Genomic DNA, 21,885 nt, shown 5'->3' with positions numbered 1-21,885 from the left:
TCATAAAATTATCTGGGAAAATGTTGGGTCTCTACAACATTGCGGGAATGTTTAATATTTGAAAAATATCATCCGAACCAGTATCATTCATTTGATATGTAAGCGTTTTCAACCAAATTTATATGAATCTGCTTATCATCGAATTCACTTGACAGGGTTGACACGGATAAAAACACTTTTTGTCGTATCATTAGTAGTTCTTTTGTACAGAATTACTTTCTATATAGAATATATAAATGGATTTACAATCTCTGTTCATAGCCCGCGGATACACTTCGAATCTTGGTGCGTCAGCAATGAGATCCCTTATCATCAGTAAATCGAAAATCGTTTAAAATCTCACCGCACATGACAGTGTTTAAAATTACATTAGCTTTGTATGATTTGTATAAAGTCTGCCGACGATAAATGGCTCGAATCTTACGTTTTTTCCCCTTATCATCGAACTGATTTTTTCAGATGCTACAATCTGTCTCTACTATTGGGAGTATGAGATAGTGGTTTTGTAAAAGCAATGAAATTAGTTCTTGAAAATAAAATTTACTGATAAAAATTTGAAAAGATTCATATGCACAATTCCCAAGTTTCAGTGTTCGTCCAACAAACTCCTATATACAGAAATATTTTTCAAAACAATTTATTGCTTTAACGATGTTTGCTCATTGTATAATTGAAAGATGGTAAACCATGAATTTATCGTCCAACGTGTCTAAAACCGGTTAGAAATCAGTTTCCATAATAAAACCATAACGTTATCATCGTGCGTTACTGCGGTAAACCTATACTGCTGTGAAAGACATACTAGAAAAATTAACACGCTCAACAGCTACGCCAACTAATAATAAGATAGCTGTGCAATGAATAAACCTTTTTTGGAAGCCAAGTGTTTTGTCTATTTTGCGTTTATGTAAAGTGTGAATCATGTTCAAGTAATCTGATGATTCAGTATAATATTTTATGCAAAATCGACAAATACAAAGAGTTCATTCCGAGCGTCTATCGTTCACAGTCTGTGGTCTTAAACACTTGCCATCAAAGACAGACATAAAAAAGTGTAAAATTTAAACGACTATAGATTTCATATAAATATTTTGAGCCAATGAAACATAATTCAAGTTACTCTTCTTTCTGGATCTGCTAAACGACCTATGTATATTATAGTGTCCGTAAACTTGTCGTATATAAGAAATAAGAATGGTCTATCGACCCGAAAGTCCCATTCTTGCGTTGCGTTTGCTACGTGATCTTTTCTAGGATCAAGTCTCGTCACGCTGCCTTGTGTGCCAAACTCGTCAATCTGAAAATCATACCAAGAAGTCGATTTTAAACAAAAAACAACTGATTTCATGACCTGCCAGTACTGCTGGTCTGGTATTACTGGCTGTCGCATTTTATGATTCGATCGCAGGTGTGAGTTCGACTATTTTATATTTACCCTTCTTGGGATTCTTCGGAGTAATTTTTTGAAACCTCAAACGGTAAAGAGTAAATTGCCAATTGTTCTATTAATTACTGGCATGAACGTAAAAGTTTGCCGTTAATTACCTCGAATTTTGCTTTGTGTTGAATATGTGTTACATGAATTCGCCTTTTTTCATCTTCTTCACTGACTGCTCCATATAACCTGGATTTTTTGCCATGAAAGATTTCTCTCACACCCATCCGTTTTAGAAAGAATTTTAGTTTGTGTTCGCCGAACAGTGAAAATTTTGGAATGTGTATACGGATCTAGAAACAGAACTAGTGAATATGATTATCCATAAAAAACATTAGGTTACATACATTTACAATTTAGTTGTATAATGTTTAATAAAGTGAATTCTAATTTAAGAAAATCTTCATTTGGAAATATTTTATCTACAGCCTTAGAAATTCACATGGTAAAATTATGTACTATAACAATGAGATCATTGATACATCCCATCAGAAATTACTATGTTCCTCTAATTGTTTATACAGTATGATTACCATATCCTTGATTATAGAAATTACGTAACGTCTATTTTCATTATTGATAACGAACTCACATCCATTGACAGGTCTTGTTGAAGTAACGTCTGGATTACGGTATCATTGAGTGCGTCTTCTGTGGTACGTATCGATACATTACTTCTCGGTAAAATAACAATCAATCTCGCGTCTATATTACTCCCATCTGAAAGATTGCAAACTGCATTAGAGCCTGAGCTAAAAGTTTGAGAACTCTTGTTCTAGGACGTCAAATCTTTAGAATGAAGGCAATTCCTCTAAGAATGTATGATCACAATGTGTGTTTTAGGTTTATACGCCCAATTTAATGTTACACACCACCATGAACACTGATAAAATGTGAAAATATTTCATAACCAGTCCTCATTTCAAAAGAACAAACAACATGTTCACCATGCAACAAATAAATTTTAAAGTAACAAAAAATAGATAAAAAATAAAATTTAACCGGGAGAAGTATAAGGAAGTTCCAATAGTTCCGCTTGCAAGATGTTGGAAGATAAATATCTGACTGGATCTCGTGAGGCCATAAATTCAATTTCCCTGTATCTTTTCCGATACAGGTAGAACGGACCAATTCCTTCGTTGACAAACGAAATATCCCATGTTCCCTGAATGTTTTAACACAATTAGAAATTAAAAAAGAGTTTAGGGTTTACAAATATAAACTATATATAAAATTATACTTTTAAATAGCCAAATAGTATAAAAATAGCAAGTATTAATACAAGTATCAAAGGAGAGAAAATCTTGATTATTTTATATTTATCTTCATTTCCATTCAAATTTTGAAAATTTTTGATGAAAATTTAATTGGAAGTGTTGACGAACATTTCCTGTACATAGTACAAGCGCTATAATATTGATTAATTTGCTAGATTTTTCGTAGTGAACCTTTGCCATCGAAACATACTACTGTTATCAGCGCATGAGCTGTTTGATATTAAGGTTAGTGTAAATACTTTAAAACGGTCCTAGCGAAGATGGATTTATGAGATCTATGGCAATAAATAAACTGATGGTGTTTATAATTTAAAATATGAACTCTGCTGATTTGCTAAAGATGAGCTAATTTGCATACATCATAAACACTGATAACTTAATTTGGGATCTCAGTTCACAATTTTATACAGCGTGACTCGAACTTGTAACCAACACCTCGAGTTGGTTTAATTAGGACTAAAGTTTGTATCAAATATATCATATAGCATCTGCAGTTCTACCTCTGAATCGATTCAGAGATGCGAATAAAGAATCTAACAAGCCAAAAGTGTTTTTTATTTACGACATTGGTGTTATGATTGTATTCTAATCCGGGGCGTAGCCAGAAATTTTCAAATGGGGGGGGGGGGGGTTCTGAATTTTTTTTGCTAGGTTAGATTGAAACAGCTTGCGGGTCCGATCGAACGCTGGAATACGTGTGTTTTTAGTCGGTCTTACTACTTACTGAATACAGCGCGAAACACCGCAAAGAGCGCGAAACAGCGCAAAACAGTGGGGAAACAGCGCGAAAGAGCGAAAAACAGAGGGACCGTGGTTCTTTCGTGGCAGGAGGTGGTAATGACTGCGTCTCCTGTTTTGCGCTGTTTCCCTCTGTTTTGTGCGGGTTTCCTTCTGTTTCGCGCTGTTTCGCGCTCTTTTGCGCTGTTTTGCGCTCTTTGCGGTGTTTCGCGCTGTATTCAGTAAGTAGTAAGACCCGTTTTTAGTAGTCTTGGAGGTCTAAAAAGCATTTCAAGCTACGGAAAATTGCTATCTATGAGTATGACACAGAAAATTGATTTTATTTTTTTTACATTTCAAAGGGGGTGCGACCCGCAAAACCACCCCCCCTGGCTACGCCATTGATTTTAATATCAAATTTGATTGTTTCAAACATGTCTGAAAGTCTACCAATATAAAATTAATTAATTAAGATTCATAAAAGTGATGACAGGGTTCTGTTTATAGTGGTTTGTTTGCATGTGGCTTCGATACCATACTTCAGACCAATAATGTCGACACGTACATAGATAGGTCTATTTTATTGCGTCGAAAACATCCGAGGAGTTATATGATTCCATGATGTGATGACGTGGATGGATAATTGAACATTTATCGCACCAGATTGGGTGGACTTGGGTGCTGGCAGCAACCTATCGTGAATTATCCCACAACGACGACGAGATGTCGCGACTATAAAGAGCATACTGATAGATTGTGCTTTAATCAGATATATAACAGAAATTATTACGGTTTCAACTGCTAGCCATTGTAGAAAGGCAATTGCATAATTATTTTTGTTCAATAACTGTCGAAAAAATGAGGGTGAGTATGTATTCAACGTTACTGTTATTAGTTTGAAATAAAAGGTTTCATTGTACCTTGAAGAACAGAGCACATGTGATGACCAGCATTGCGTCAGGTGTTAAAAAATTTGGTTGAATAATGTTAACTATGTTTCCTCCGGTCTGCTCGTTCACCCATCTGTTAATTTGACGCTCAGCTAATTTTCTAGATTCGTTGAAAGGAGCCTTGAAAGTGTAAAGAGGCATTTTTTATTACAGGTATTGAAGCCAACTATTTTGTCTATTTTATTCATTTTTATTTTCATAGAAAACTAAAAATTCTTGGATAAAGATTTGATTGGATCTGTTGCTAAACGTTCTATATGGATATATAGTACAAAGTCCATTTCAGTGGTTCAATTTTTTCAAATTTTGGGCCATTATCAAAATAATGGCTTGTTCCAGGTGTAAATTCCATACGAATGAACATTTGTGGTTTCGAAAAGTTGTATCAAAAGATTGCGGATCTGATATAGCAATTTGAAACTCAAACCAGTGATTCATTCAAAACCAATTTCGACGCCATTTGAATAAAATTTTGCATAAATTTCAATGTAATCCCGTCCGATTGTAAAATAAAAATTCAGAGTAATGCACTACTAGAACGTTCTTGTTAGTTTCTACGCACAACACGTTACCATAAAACACTCGATAAAACAATAAGGTTGTTCCAATTTTATGTTACTTCATATGCATACACAACCTTCTGGGAACGTATTTTATACATTTTAACCCATATCATATGAACCCAAATTCATAAGCTTACTTTGACCCTTTGCCCCACAATATATATCCACCTTAACTCAGAGTAATGAGAGAAGTGGTGCACGTGGGGCAATAGAGAGAGTGTGCTAAAACGAGAACAAGAGAGACGCTGCATTTTCGAGATCAATTTCTGCTACAAAGGGTGTATGTAGTCGAGTAGAGAAGATGAAATACATTTTATATTCACCATTTATTCACAAAGCTTAAATTACTATGCGAGATGGAATATTTAGAGTTTCTCTCAAAGTTCCAGAAATTCGCGGAAGTTTCTTAACATTTTAATTATATAAACAAATAGACTGTAATGATATGTTATGGTTTCGTCCGATCAAATACGATTATTATCTTGTAATAACATACCGAATGTAAGTCGTCATTTAAAACTTATTAAAAGTTGAAGGTACAAAAATCAATTTTGGGATTATCAAGCATGGATTATACATAATAAACTTGTCTGATGAGTCTAGTCTAATCTTTTGCATTGGACCAACAATCTGTTTGTGCTATTACGAATTTATTCATAGAAATCTTAAAGTCGACGCACTTAAGTTGATAAATTTATTTTAACTTTTTAACTTGCTTTAAAACAATCTATAATCGAATCAAGTGTTTTTATACTTTCGAAATCGCATAATAGTATTCATATTTTTAAGCCATGATATGATAATGCTTTTCTGCAAAGGTAGTTGGTAGTTAAGATGGTGGTTTCGTTCGTGAACAATGTTTACCTAATTTTTTTTCGTATTTCTCGTCATCAAGGAGATCGTATTCATGTTCCTTCATGTTCGAAAAATAATCAGTAAATTTGGATTAATGCAGCACCGCAGCAAGTCTGTGGTAACGATATTCATGTATGTGCGAGATATTACATTTATGTTACATCAGATTTACATAAAGATACCTGTATCAAATTTGTGGTATGTTTGTATAAAGTATAGGTATAACTTTATGTTCTAGGCTACTTACCACTGCCATTTCGATACCGTATCGCCCGGTACTTTGAACGAAATCGTCTCGGAATGTGAACGTTTTGTCTCCGTATAATCTTGTAGCTGTTCTCAGCACAGCCGTATCATTTTCTTCTTCAAAATCTTCTAGGACGAATTGTCTATTATAACGGTCACTATGGTAAGCATGCAGTATGCAATCTTCATCCATCGCTTCCTCGGATCTGCATTTGACAAGTTTATTTATTTGGAACTTCACAAAGATACAAAAAAAATGCAATACACACGACGAAACACATGGCAGAAATTCTGGAAAGCTACCATGCCTTCGAATCAGCTTTACAACATATGATGTAAGATTACTACATTAGCAATCTCTTGTGACGATATATACAATATAAGTGAAAAATACACCATGAAATACTCTCTAAGCTTTGAGCTTGGGAGCATGTACATGTAGTACTCGGTCATGGCTCGGCGGCGTCGCGCATCGTGCTAAGCGTTAGGAATACGCTCACCGCGGTCCCTCTGATTACCCTGCATGGGTTGGAAAGTTCGAATCCAGTGGGGATAATTAAATTATGTGTGAGAGGATTGTTAGACTCATCGCCGCCGTAGAGTGATCACGTAACCGCTGGTTGGTTATGGCTCCCTCAACCACCAAGTCCATGCATTTGAAACAAATACCCGGCTAACTAACCCCATACCCGACATGGACTAGTAACCGAACGAGAGGCCGTGGTTCGCCATAAGATTAAGCCACCTTATCGGCTTTTTTCTCCCCCAAGATAAATATGTAAATCCTATCTTAATGCATGTGGGAGCAGTGGAAATCGATGTGGACACTTCTAGGTCTTACAAATGGCGGGATATCAGCTAACGATATCATATATATAACAAGCCATATATATTAGCTTGGCTTATTCGGCAATGAGATATAATTATGCTGGAAACATGCTGCTGCTATCATTTGAGCAGATTTGTGGCAGAATATCTATGGTGCACTCTGTCCTTACATAAGTCTTTCTCTTCTTAAAGTTCTTGTCGAAGTTGTATATATACATATATATATATTACTGCGGTATATACATGTACGAGGGGCGGGACTCGCTCATTGCTTTTAATCAAATTATTAAGAATACCGTAACGTATATGTTCGAGTACCCACTTATTTCTTTGCTCGAGTACTCTGAAAATTTGTATTCTTGACCACCCATATGCTCCGTATGTTAAAGATGACAGTGACATTCCAACAGCCAAAGGTGGCAAAAAGATGTTTCTTCTGTGGCCCGAAAGTTTGGCAGCGGTCTTGTATAAGGAATAAGAGAATCGTCTGCTAGCGGCACTAGCGGAAACCATGCTAGAAAAATAAACATGAAACGTAAAAATCAGCATCAAATTTCTCAATTTATATCATAAACTAAATATTTATTTTTCAAACAATTTATTGCAGGTGTGTTGTAAGAAAGTTCTTAAAATGAAAAATGACGATACGCCTCGATTTTAGAGCGTCTTTTCAAATTGCATTTTTAAATCAATTTTTAAATTTAGTTCCACTTGGTTACATAGATGCAAATTGAGTGTTTGTGATGAAATGCGATCATTTCATCGCAAGCACTATACTCCTGAAACATTGAAACAAAATGTCCCAATTTTGTGCGTCTTAATACATTTCTTAGCAGTTCATTTTTATATAAAATCAGCAAAAATACTATTTCGAAATACAGTTTTTCTCGTTTGACTTTGACAAACGTCACACGGCATTTAAAATGAAACGTGTTGATAATGTAATTGGACAAAATAACACATAAAATCCGTCAAGTATGTAATTCATTTTACAACAAGATAACGATCACAAAAACATCCGTACAATTTGACCTGAAGTTTATAAAACGTGACACATTTAATTGAGATTTTATGAAATTGCTCGATAAAAACAATTGTCAAAATATTTAAGAGCGTCATTCTCGTAATGACCTCAATTACATGGCAGCATTTACGCTCGATCTAATGTTCAAAATGTATGAAATGTTCACTTCAAGATATTTACAATAACAGTTCGGGTTGTGACAAAGTATATCACGCTGCTATTCTGTTTTCTCTTATTGTCTTTTGTCGGACATTGGATATTTCTCGGAACCAATCTTCGAGCACACAGCGTGCGGGCGTGACCCTCCACTGACACGATAAATGAAACGATGTCTGTTCGTTTCCGAACACGTTTCAACTTTCTGTGAGAGCGTGAGGGGAAAAATGAAAACATTCACAAATTATGATAGTCATTTTGACACTGTTAATCGTTAAACAAGAGGCTGTATTATATGAATGCTTGTTTAGATTGGCTTTCATTAGACTTTTAGATTTGTTATAAGTTGAAGCAAAATTTATGCTCGTTGTAATGAACAATATAATACTGTATTGGAGGTTACATGTATGAACCTACCCGTGATCCCAGACAACGAATGGTCCTTGCCAAACATTAGTTAGTTATGATAAACTATCTATTGCCGTCCAACATTTGGTAAAAAAAAATGTGAAACTGTGAATGGTGTAAATCATTATCAATATCTAAGAATAATAAATATGCATCAAAAAGTCAAAATCCCCAAAAAAGTCGTTCATTTAGTGCAAAATTCGTAATCTATCTACCGATCACCATTTTTTAATATATATCCGTTTTTCGTTCGCTTAAAATACACAAAATTCCAGACATATTGAAAATAAAAAATTTTCTCTTGGAATTGCAGGGTTTTTGAATATATAGTTTATAAATTGATCGTACAAAATTTTAATGATAATCATCATTTCCGTTACAGTCAATAATCCGAGATAAATGTTAAATATTATCCGAAGAATGATCTCTTGAAAAACATATAATTTTTCAATTGAAATTCACTATTTATTTTCTCACGCACGGTAACAATTTCTACCATAATGTGGGTTACAAGTGGGGTAATTTTTGAATTATCAAGAATAATTGTCAAGAGTATCAAAACAACGAAAAACATCCATATAAGATAATATAAATGAATTTGACTTGATAGGCTTAGTTGTTACGCCAAGTTCATTCGAAATGTCATAATATTTACTTTGAATATATTAAGTTAAGTGGCTAAATTGATATTATATATTGGGATTTTTTTTTCCTATTATCCATCATTCAATTCTTCAGATTGACGATTGCGTGATACATAGAAATGTACCATTCCGAGTCTGCCTATCTGATCTTTTCACCCTCAATTTATGGCATTGAAAACACCGAATATTATCAAACGATCGCACCATGGTTTTGAAGAATAATAAGCACGATACGACAGTGTTTCGGTAGACACTTTTCGTTAGAGATAAATAATGTTTAACATCGTCTTTAAGTCCAAAAAACAATAAACACATCTTCGGTAATCAACCACATTGTCTATAAATGGACATCTTGCGTTATACAAGTGATTCATATCATATGAAACTATAAGTCAGCGGAAGAACCTATTTAATCACATCAAATGCCAAGTATGCTATTCGAGCGTCAGAGTTGCTTATTTCTAGTCACAATAAATCACGAAGGGAAAGCTATATTTTTAGTATCTCAAAATGTTTTTTTTATAAGAAGACGACATTTGTATGAATTATGAACTGATGACATAAATAGTACTTGATAATCACGTTTTTAAAACAATGGGATTATTAATGTTGAGATTTTTTCAAGTTCAAATTTTAAATTAAAGATGCACATCTGTTGGACCGAGTAAGTCCAATTATAAGCGTGGCCTCTCGTCAATACACCAAACTGAACTGTTAGAAAATTAGAAACATATATATATATATACATATATACTTAAGTAATACAATTTTAGAACAGGTATAATGGATATCGAAGCATCTGTATATAGTTCACACAAAGCAGCAAGTGTGTTTTGCACAATTAATTCATTGTTACAATTGGAAGTTTTGCAAACCGCAAAAGGCGTTTTGTGTTAAGCCATTTTGAACCGGTCATTATGTGCAAATCACTTTCGATTGAGGTATAGTTTCGGAATTTCATTCGAGCCAACGTGAATATTTTTAATGAAAAATTGTCTGGTTCTGATTGTTATTTGAATTTCATAGAAATTTTTTCCAAAAAACGTCAGTTTAATTGTCGCAATGGAGCACAAACATATATGAAAAAAGGCGTTTCTATTTGAGCAATAATTTGCATATTTTATTGTTAAACAGTATAATCGACATTTTATTGCGTCTGATAAAGATTATATGTATTCTTCATTTTTGTTGATAGACGGGGAAACCACATATCTCGATGATTTAGCCGTCGGCAATTCCGTGATTCATTATCTCGATTTTTGATTCCGAGTTTGTTTGAAGAAACTTGTGGCTTTACAATGGAAATATTTTATGCGCCCTCACTCCGAACGGGACTTTGTACATTCTATGCTGGGTAAGAAGCTTTTATAGTTTAGCAGGACCGGAATTTTTCCAGTTCTGAATGGCCTACCCAATTTAGTATACCGTGGATGAAGTGGTGTCCATGCGATCCGGATCTGAAAGTTTAATCTGCGATGCTAACATAGCCAAGAACAGCGTTTCAATCGATAGGCCAACGCGCCCAATGTCCCGGATCAATATGTAGAAGCCATGAGCAGAAAGAATTACAATATAATAATATATTCATATAATATAAAATTATAAAATAATAATATATTCATATAATATAAAAATTATTTCGTTGGAAATGGGTCGGGCTGTCTAACTTTTAATAATTGGACGCAAGTTAAACGCCTAAAATTTAGGTGAAAGTTTACATTTTTACCATCACATTTAATGAGCTTAAAATTAAAGTCAATAATTAAAGACAATGGATGACACGATATATTAAAGTTAATATATGCATAATTCTGTTAAATTCCAAATAAATTTTAAAAACGAATTGCCTTGACGTCAATGATATCGCATCATGTATTAGCTTGATCCAAATTAATTAGGATAAAGTACATCAAGTTATGAAAAAATAATATGACTTGATACGCCTTGATCCTGCGACTATCATATTGTATTAAACATAATTAAATTTGTTATTGTACTTATTCGAAATTCAATTAAAATGTATTAGCTAAATAAAAACCAACCTCATATGCCATCACAAAACTTTACATGCTTATGGTAAAGTCAATTATCTTACGTAAAATATAATTTGCTAATTAATTTGCAGTTTTTATTAAATTTTATTTACGAAAATTCAACATATAGCGCATCTTTAAGTTATTTCAAGCGATTCAGATATTATAAAGCATTGGGAAAATAGGTACAAATTATATAAAATAATCAAAAGGAAAACATGTGATTTTCAATAAAACTGTCAAAATAATGTTTAAGCATGTGCAATATTTAGACATCAAATTGAAATAAATTCTGGTCGATGGCTAATTATTCGATTAAGCCACTTATTCGATTTAATACGGCAATTGTTAATAAAAGATAATTCGCATACTTGGTATCACGTATACAATATAAAATTTAAACTACAAGCAAGTTTCGGAGATAAATTTATTTTAAGTATATTTTTCACGATTAACAGCAGCAGACTCTATAACTGATTTATTTAAAACATATATCTGCAAATCGTAGTACAACAGACACACTTCGCACACAAATTCGACTAAACTTTGAAAACGAAACGAAACTTTTATTAAACTTCCAATATACCATACCTGCATTCATAATCGATCTCCCCATTTTCTAAATATATGTATGCATAGACCACACACATAGATTGCAGAAATATCCAAATGAATGCAATTTTCATATCCGCCATTTATCTTTCCTTCTGCGTGTATTCTTTTACAAAATCCCACAATTTTCAAGATAACATTTTTACTAAATTTCTTAATATCCTAGACATACTTATTCCTGTAATGTATATACAAAATAAGACGATGTAGACTACAGATTAGGCTACCTCTTGCATAATAAACGTGCTACTTCTTCTGTGGCGTCAACATGATAAAACTACGCGTCTGGAAAATTTATGACGAAAGAAAACGCACCACCAAAAGGCACCGGATGCCGTAGGCAATCTGCCTGTATTTCGCAAATGGCTACGTAATTATACAATGAAGGTTCAACGATCAACTTCAAGATAATTTTTTGATTTTGTGAGTTTATAGCATATCTACGACATGAACGGTCTTTAACGTAAGCACTGAGACGTTAGATAATATCTCAAACGAACAAATGATTTCACACATATCAAGACGACAGTCCGTTCTTCTTGTACATACTTTAATTTCAACAAAATTATTCTCGACAAATGGCACAAATATTAAAACCAATTTTTTAATCCAACAAATATTTGCTATATTTTAAGCCTAAACCAAAGGTATAGTTCGACATTTGCATCTTGTAAACAAAGCAGTTTCGGCGTTTAATGTAATGACGTCTAAGCATATTTTGAATTCTACAGTTTATAATTCAAATTTGACTTTAAAAAAAAATAAATTCTGAAATACAAATTCCATGACACAGAACACTATTAACCAAAGTAATAGATCTACATTTTTAAAACTTCTAAACCAAAGTCTTTTCTGTTTTTCAATTTCCTCGGAAACGGGAAATTCTTTAACCCTATTCCTACTCTCAAATCGCATGTAAAAAAGTGACTAAACTACTGCAGCGATCGCGAAACCTTTTAAACTATGATAGAATTAATCAACGTTGCCTTCCAAATTGCAATTTGAATTGCTATCAGATGCCAACTTCGGCCATGTTACGTCATAGAGTAAGACAATTACGTTTAAAATATCGATTTTGCAACAGTTTACTACACCTAATCGACATTGATGAAATGAAATATTGCTATTTATAAGAAACTTGCAATATAAATAATGAAATTAATCATTTTAAAATTGCGTACATATATGGTATGAACATACATTATCAAAATAATAATAATAACAATCAGTGTACATAACAAAATAGGACTCACTAACTATTGGAATAAATCACATTGAGCTTCAATAACATTTAAGATTATTGGAATAATAATGCCTTTATTAGAGGCTTGAGACTTGTATGCAGGGTACACAGGGTACAATAATAAAGTCAAACAATTTCGGAATAAAGGCACTGTATATCAAATAACGCTAGTGACTAACTTACAAACTGACCCATGAGGTTTTTTTGAACAAAGTTAGGGCAGATTTGCACGCATGTGAATTATTTAAGTTAGTATGTACGTTCTTATGTCTGCACGTTTGTACCTCGATCTAAAATAACATTTGATAATATCAATTTTTCATATCTTGTATATATACTGTATATATATCGTGGAATATATGAAAGCTACAGAATACCAAATTCTGACAAAATTACTCCAACGATTTGTCCTTATCTTCCTATCTGAATATAGTATCATCGCATAAAATTCAGCGTGTTCAAAGAGCCGTTTCGTTTATTCATTGAAATTGATGTGAGAAAAGAAAACAAAAGCGGTAAAGTGACTATTTGTATGGGAAAAGTGAATCTGCCGGTTGGTTGATAGGAGAACTTACGATGCAGCCAATTAAAATTTCAGCGCCGCCCGAAGTGGCTCACATATTATAAAACCTGTTTGTCATTCACTTTTCGTATCATTCCAAAAATATCAGGAAGAGAAACTAAGCACTTGAAATTATGATGAAAAATATCAGAACAATTCGTTTTTGTGTACAGTACAAATTATTTTCGCTCTATTATTTACACACTAGTTGAAGTATATTGGATCATCTAAATTCTAAAGTGAACTTAATTAAACCTTGATTTTTTCGGAGAAATTACTAGCATCATCCGTATCGTCTTCATTAGGATGCGCAGGAACACATTTCCATACATTTTGCGATTTCTTTTACAATGCTATGGATTACAAAATGATAGAGCGGAAAACAGGTCAAAATTTGGCAACTACTGCTCTATAGTTGCAGATTTACCCCCAATTAGCCGTGGGTTATTGTTTTCTTCCGTAACATTACACTAATCAATGCAGTTGGAAAACCAAAGAAATCCAAACATTGATTTAATTGTTCTCGGATGTCGTTGGGTATTGATCCAACTATTCTGAATGCATAACTATTACCTTTGATGAAGTAGTTATTACAAGTCCCTCATACACTGTAATATATTGTATTAATTGTAGAAAATAATCATTTCAAGTATTGATGAATAAAAAGAAATCATATTTCTATAGGGTGTAATAAAACAAAGCTATGACGAAAAAGTCTGTTGTACAAAAACAATTCGTTCATCAATTCATATCCTTGTTATAAAACAGCACTGCGAACATCAGCGAGTCGTGTTGGAGAAAAATGAACTTGACTAACTCAACTTCCTATGGCGACACATATTATTTGATTTTATATGGAAAAGGCGTAAAAGTTTGGGTGATCACGATTATAATTCCTGCTATATTTTTTATAGCAGCAACATACATCATGGTTATGTTAATCATTGAAATGTGCTCTACTGGGATTGGATTGCATGGATCTAAAAGTGTAGGAGAACGATTAGGTGCATGGATGAAAATAGTTCGACTCTTACTAGTTACTATCTCGAACGTTTCGATTCTAGATTGCTGGCTGGTCCGACCTTTAGTCGATCTTTACTTTCCCGAGTATTGTCAAGTTTATAAACAATACCGGATTGGATCTTTTAGTGTCACTTTTATTCTAAGTTACTTGGCAATGTGGTTGAGACATCGCGTTATCTACAGTAATCCCTCAATGTCTCATTTAACAAATCCTATTACTCGTACCATAAGTGTGATCGTAGTGGTCTTGAGCGTGTTGTTACCAACTTCCAACGCCGTGATTTCTATAGCTACATTTCAGAGTAGAGTGACTGAAGATGGTTGTGTGGTTGTGTCTTCTACAATACCCACCAAAACTCCTTGGATTGTCATTGGCGTATCTTCAACAATATTGCAATTACTGATTTTAGGTCTTTTCATACACCCATTGAGGCAACATCAGGTTGTTGTCGGCCGCGCTGCTGATAACTTGACACCAGTGTTGAAAAGAGCGTTCTACACATCTCTGGTTTGCTGCGCAAGTGATACTGCAGCTTCAGTCGTAGGAGCGACGATGGGAGGGACCATTATGCCCACTGCTTTGACAATGAGTTTATTTGCGAACCTTGCGATGATAGTAGTGAGTTTTACAGAGTGGAAAAAATCTCTTTTTCCGTACTGGTAAAATTTCCCGAGTACAACAACGTCATGCTCCTGTGATAACGTGAACCAAATCACTGAATTTGCCATTTTCGAATCTGATTTATACTGCGTCGTACGAAGCATATACTTGCACCAATATATCTCAACTGACCCAAACTCAAGACTGCATGCACCATCTAAGACTGCATGCACCATCTATTTTTTGATCGGCTGTTTCAAGGTTGCTCTCTGTCTTACAGTGTTAAAACCGCATAATAGCTTGCAATTCATATATATATATATATACAAAAGATTATCAGATTTAAATTCAACCATCTACATTTAACAAGGACTGCTATATGAGGAAAGTTTTTCAGCAGCACTGCGTACAGAATACATGAGAAAAGATGCACTCACAAATTTGTGCACTCGATAAATATATTTAACAGACTGGGGGAACTGTGAAATAACAAAAAAAAAGATATTTTCTATTTAAATAATGAATTAGTGTGAGTGTTGTGATATAAAAATGTTATGTTGTCGTAAGAAATATAATTTTGTTTTTTGATTGCACTGCTTTACATAAGCTATACAGTATTCGGAATCGTTTTTATTCCAAGTTGAGTAAAAGAGGTTTATTTCTGTATGGGCGATATGTGGTATATATAGGAAGAAGGGGCTGTGGTCATCTGCATCCACTACATATCATATTCAATCGATATTGGATGAATGAAATTTTAGTACAATAGCACAGTGAGCCTGCTACCAGAACAATGAGATTTTGTGGTTCAATTAGACCAGTGATTTTCATACTTTTTTGTACCGTCGCGATTATGCCATCCGTTAAAATTGTCGCTTTTCCAGCGATGATGATAATCAGTCCATGGCCGGTACGAGTATTACCAAGGGATTGTCATATTATTATGATTATTTTTACCGTAACTCGCCATTGCGCCTTCTTGCAATAAAGTTATATTGCTCTGAAATAAAAATACATACCGCCCTATTATAATTGATTCGCATTTCTGGAATCCTGGTAATGGGACCATATTCACTTCCTTCATTTTCTGTGGAAATTGGATCTTCGTATTCAATACCTAAGTTGTATTCAGCGTTTCGTTTCAGATGACCGCATAATAAGTACGGTGACAACGAGTTTTTCACACTTACGAAAAAACCGATGTTCACGGCCCGAATACACACGTCACCTGAAAAAAAAACATTCGGCGATTATAATCAAACTTGACATTTTGAAAAAGCGCGATCGCCCCTTCGGATTTTTCGACCCCCATTTCATCTCTTTCGCCCTCACGGGGGCGGATCAAGTTTTAAAGAACTGTAGACCAACCGTTTATTAGAACAAACATCGGAAACGCACATATACATTAATATTGTGAAGTTTATACAACAGCATGTAAGAAAAAAGTCTCATGATTGCCATTCAGAATAATAACTACAAAAACATGTTCAGTCTAAAACCGTATTTTGTATAAGGAATCAAAAGCAAAAGCCAATCCGTACATGCAATCCATTCCTGCTTATCGCAAATGTCAAATGATCTCAGCAACACAAAACACATATCGTGATGTGCTTTCTGCGCGTCAATTATCCCCTTTGTAGAGTATAGACCACAAATTAAAAAGAATCATGACAACCAATCAAAAATGCTTTGAGCACATTGTAACACTCTTCACATTGCTTCTGATATTAGGTTGTGCGCAATTGTTGTTAGTTAATATTTTTGAGTGAAACAAATTTGAAAACGGAGTAAAATAGATTATAGCTATATAAATAATAATATTCTTATTATGAACTTGATAAGTAAACAGTATTCATACCGACAGTGGAAATGTATAGAGGGCCACATTTGATTACTTAATACTCAACGCTTCAATTGACTTAGGTAACTATAGCAATAATTAAGTCTATTAGTTGCTATAGAAGCACAAAACATTCGGATTAAATCTAACTCATGATGGGATTGCGATAATTTTTCACAGCAATCTCCCATTGGGATGAAATCTTGCGGCCCAAAGATTATAAGACGGATTTTAAAAAGTTTGAAAATTGATTTTTGGATGTCGTCATCACAGCCTGGTATATACCGAAGCCACAGTTTTCAGAACCATCCAATATGAAAGCATTAATATTTTCCTGACAGGTGGAACAATTAATTATGTATGTACAATATTAGTATGTAACTACAGCATGGCGGATGTCTAAATTAATTGGAACTGTATATCGAAAATACCACAATCATTAGATTATTAATAATAATAGGTAGTATTCGTTTTAGTGCAACAGGTTGCCCGTTTCCAAAAGAATTTGGCCAAACTGCATAGCGAGCCCCGAAACCTGGAAGTTGGTATCACAATCAGTCACTTTTCCAATACTTCCAATTACGATATGTGTAAAATTACATAAAGCCCCCCAAACCGCATCTTATATACTTGGAAATCTTTAATGAAAAGACAATAGGAAAAAGTTTTTTCCGTTATTGTAGTAAGCATAATTTGAAATATGCTTAGATTGATATAACAAGTCGTGCGGGAAGATATAAAAGAGTGCAGTACTGCATAATATTTATACTTGTCTGAAATGTACATGAATTCCATTTTGCTAATTCATGCTTTGGCGTAGAGGCCACATTCTGATTTATTAATAATCGGCCATGGCATTATTTATTTTTTCTGTGTGGAATCAGTTTTAAATCCCCAATGTTTACATCAAATGTTGAAACAGGGGCTCGCTTGTTTATAAAAAAAAATTATTTGACTGTAAGTGTTAGGCAGTTTGTTGCAATAAATATTGTATGAAACAATAACGAAGAAAAACACCATACAGCTGATATTTCATCATGCAAATGCTGCCATCAGCTGGAACTGTATTTTGAAAATAAAAAAGTATTAAGTTAAACTGTATAATTCTGGAATTCTGAGATAAATATTTTTATAAGCATTATATTGAAGAAAAGAGTTCATTAAAATCACTACGTTCTTTCAATAGCGATATCACTATTAAGAGAAGTACTTGCTTTTGAACATGTCCGAAGCATGGGGTGGGACTCTTCACAGGGTGGAGTTGAATTCACTGTACTAGAAGTAGTTGCCACTGATCCATTAACCCGAGATTGACATACCGGTACATCTGGTTCATGCCATTTTGTTAGTTCATGACAAAACAAGAAATAACCGAGACAAGCTCCACCGATGATGGCTATCGCAATATAAGAATTAAAAGTCATGATTGCCAACATCAGATAATATCCAAGCGCTAACCGTGTTCCATGAATGAAAGTCTGAATCACATGATTATAGATCCTGGAAATTGAAGAAATAGTGCAAAAAATTACTTTTGTTTAGTTTTAACATCAAAATGGTCATATGATTTTCTTCCTAATCAATTCCACTTTTTGATCGATAAGTGCGAATCACTACTCAAATTCATATTTTGGGCATCTTAGACTTAAATTTATTCGATTTTATCAGATATAGTATATTTTGATGATTTATTAAACATTTTTCAACATTTGATTATCGCAGTTTCTTGTATAAATTTAAACGAGGTTTTCCACATCTCTGGCTGAAAAGATTTGCATTTTCAATCAAAGTTACAAATGATGAAATACGTTCTTACCTATTACTTCTAATATAGGATTGGTTAACAGGAATTGCAGCATCAGACTGTGTAATACCAGAGATAGCAAGTTGTGGTGATAAGATAGGAATAAGCGGTGATACATGAAAATATGTTTTTACCCATACACGAAACACTCTTATTCCTTCAAACAAAAGAGCAACTGCACCAATAGCTGAAATTATGTAGATAAAAAATATTACAATTAGAGTAAAACGTTTAGGCAACATAATAATGAAAAGGTAGGCTATGATGTCAAATGATGTGATTATAAATAGATGCGAAAGCAACAAAAATAGAAAAAAAAACAGTGGGCAAAAATCCAAATAATTACAGCAAAAAAAATTCTACAATTCATAGTATCAAATTGAAAAAGAAGAATGAAAGTAACCACTAAGTTGTTTGTTTGTTTTCACAATTATTCTTTTAAAAACTTGTGATGAAAGGCTAAGACTTACATAAACAAGTGAAGCCAAGTGCCAATGATGTTCCAATGTACCATGGCTCAAATACAAATGTAAAAGGCAAATTGTTGAATGAGAAATATTCCTGTATATATAACAAACAAAAATATGATTTGCATGGTCGAATATGTGATTGTTGGAGAAACATGTGATACTCAAACCCAAATTATTATCTTTAACAAATTGTGCTCCATTTTCAGATTTTGTTGAAGCATGACCCGGTTTAGGCCTCGAGATAATTTAATTTTGGAAGCAATGGAAAAAATATATATAGCCCATGTCTACATGTGAAGTCCCATACCAGTACTAATGGTAGGCATATTATTTTGTCACTCGTATCACAGTAGGCTGGTAGGCCTAATGGTACCTACCTCCAATTCGATACGGTAGTACCGTATGGTACCAGTACAGGTACCGTAGCCTACCGCTATGTCTGTATGCGAATATCAGTGTCAGAGTGTACCGGTTCTGGAATACCGGTATTGTGTTTCATAAGAAGCACCGTACTGAACTCTAACATTATCCAGTTATCGGTACGATATCGGTAGACAGTCCATACCGGTACTAGACAGTCTCAAATCCAAAAATTTTAAGAAATACCGGTACCGGTACGAAAGAGAAAATTTGTGAAAAAGTAGATACCGGTACGGTTACTGATATACATGTTATACTCTATTCTGCTATTACCTGCATGATAAATCAGAAAATGTGGGACTCCCAGTCAATCCACACTTCACTTCTGTCTGGCTATGAGTACCAGTATTAAAAAATCTTGGAAGATTTCAGGCAGAATACCGGTACAGCTAACTCAGCGTCACTACTTATCAACTCATTTCCGAACTATCAAAGCTTGTACGGATTCGATTCGTTGGCAACGATTCCGTACAGCGGAGTTAGCACTAAACGTTAGTTCGACTCATGCACCACCAAGCATCAATTGAACGTGATTGCTTTAGGCCGCGAGCCGAGGCCATTTATCTTTCAGTTTCGTAGCGCACATCAGGTAACTACCTGAAAATGATTTTAAAATGTTCCTTAGAAATTTAGTAACAAATATTGCCTTGTTCCCACTTCCAAAAGTTGCACGTTTTACAGAAAAGACGCTTTTACTACAATAAATATGTGTTACCATCTGTCCTATTTTCTCTGCTTTTCCGGTATCATGGGCCAATGAACGCAGACTTCTGCACGACGTAACAGTCAAGTTAGTCAGCTGTAGGTGGATCCCCAGTGGTCGGATGAATATCAGATGTACTACAACTGCTCGCTTTTGCGTTGATTAGCCTTTCCATAGTTTTTTTCAGTTACCGGTAATATTAGTTCAGTTATTCTAAGGAGGTGTTGAAAAGTATAGGTAAGATATTAAACACTTGTATATCCTTACCATAAATAGCAATTTTAGTTGAGTACTAGCTCATAAGACGTTGTTAAATAGGTACGGTGCGGTAACTCCAAGGAAGGCTAGACCTAGAATAATATGTCACAAACAACGATATTTTCTGGCTTGCATGAAATGTTTATGATTAATTTAATGACTCTTCTTGACTATTCAGCAGACTTATACTACTATATAGGCCACAGCATATTTGGAAATAGAAATGAATGGCTGTTTCTGTAATGCATGGTTGTGTGAAAGAGAAGAAATTAATCAATTTTACTAATGTCGGTTGGTCTAAATCTAAATTCATAGAGTCGACAAGAACCTGGGAAGCAATGATAAGTTATGCCGGAGTGGAAAGAAAGGTAGCATTGGAAACGATTGAGAGGTGAGAAATGAAGTGGTAGACAAACAGTTGATGTTTCAAAATATAGTCTATAGTCCATACTCATACTGTCATAGGACATTTCAGACTGTGATATATCAAAATTTAGTGTAGATATAGTCTAGTAATGGTATGCAAACACTGCTGGACTGTAGAACATGCAATGAGCATATATACAGTATATACGCTCATTTAGTACATCAGATAAAATGCATTATGTATTCAAGGTATTAGTTAGTATTTAGGGGTATTTTTAAAATCATGCTGCTCCAAATATTATTTTCTTCCTTATTTTAGATACCGGTACTGTACTACAAAAGAAAACGGCAATGTTCCACCAATCCGACCTAACGCAGGCTCTGATCCCTGCTGCTATCAGTGCTATAAAATGGATTAAACAAGAAGTCTTGAAGCTTAAAGGTATATGAGAATCATAATAGTTGCAAACAGCTTAGATGGGCTATTCATATTGAAATACTTTAGCACTTTTCTGCAATTGGAACTGCCCATCAAATTCATGTTGGAGACTTCATTGAGATTTTCAATTCATTTTTTTCCCTCGACTATGAAGATCTTTTGAGGTTAACGAGGTATTAATAAATAAAGCTGAGGAATTTGAAGAGGATATGAATAATGTAAATGATACCAGGGCACGTCTATTTAACACTGTCAAACATAAGGATTATACTCTCCACCCAACAATGATTCACTGAAGAAGCATGTGGCCCTCAAATCAGTTCTTGAGTTGGCAAACTGCAAAGAAAAATAGTCAAAAATAATTTATAAAAGTGTGCCAAAATCAACTTAAATTGCACAGATTTTTGT

General features: G+C 34.1%; 2 protein-coding genes and 1 long non-coding RNA gene across 4 annotated transcripts in view; 1 reads left to right on the top strand and 2 right to left on the bottom strand.

The window, feature by feature from the left end:
- The window catches only part of LOC144422777 (uncharacterized), a 124,100-nt gene that overhangs the window by 101,729 nt on the left and 486 nt on the right, over window positions 1-21,885 (top strand). The window contains exons 2-3 of one of the 2 annotated variants that reach the window (XR_013475388.1): window positions 20,851-21,063; window positions 21,358-21,480. This is a non-coding gene — a long non-coding RNA (uncharacterized LOC144422777). Of the gene's footprint in view, window positions 1-20,850; window positions 21,064-21,357; window positions 21,853-21,885 lie in introns of those variants that run through there. The other variant, XR_013475387.1, reaches the window with a different exon arrangement.
- Window positions 622-11,939, bottom strand: LOC120344201 (leukocyte elastase inhibitor-like). The gene is made up of 8 exons (XM_039413318.2): window positions 11,728-11,939; window positions 7,194-7,385; window positions 6,045-6,249; window positions 4,350-4,499; window positions 2,438-2,600; window positions 2,028-2,155; window positions 1,546-1,728; window positions 622-1,297 (listed from the first exon to the last, which is right to left on the bottom strand). Exons 1-8 carry the CDS (start codon window positions 11,829-11,831, stop codon window positions 1,112-1,114), a joined length of 1,311 nt encoding a protein of 436 aa, XP_039269252.2. The 5' UTR covers window positions 11,832-11,939; the 3' UTR covers window positions 622-1,111.
- Window positions 16,532-20,234, bottom strand: LOC120344230 (protein SLC31A2-like). Its single transcript, XM_039413350.2, has 4 exons — window positions 19,985-20,234; window positions 19,292-19,382; window positions 18,834-19,008; window positions 16,532-18,517 (listed from the first exon to the last, which is right to left on the bottom strand). The coding sequence occupies exons 1-4, from the start codon at window positions 19,988-19,990 to the stop codon at window positions 18,187-18,189; spliced, it is 603 nt and encodes a 200-aa protein (XP_039269284.1). The 5' UTR covers window positions 19,991-20,234; the 3' UTR covers window positions 16,532-18,186.

Source organism: Styela clava, chromosome 5 (assembly GCF_964204865.1).
Source record: "Styela clava chromosome 5, kaStyClav1.hap1.2, whole genome shotgun sequence".
Lineage (NCBI taxonomy): Eukaryota > Metazoa > Chordata > Ascidiacea > Stolidobranchia > Styelidae > Styela > Styela clava.
The sequence above is the reverse complement of the archived record's forward strand: the minus strand, read 5'-3'. Positions and strand labels throughout refer to the sequence as shown.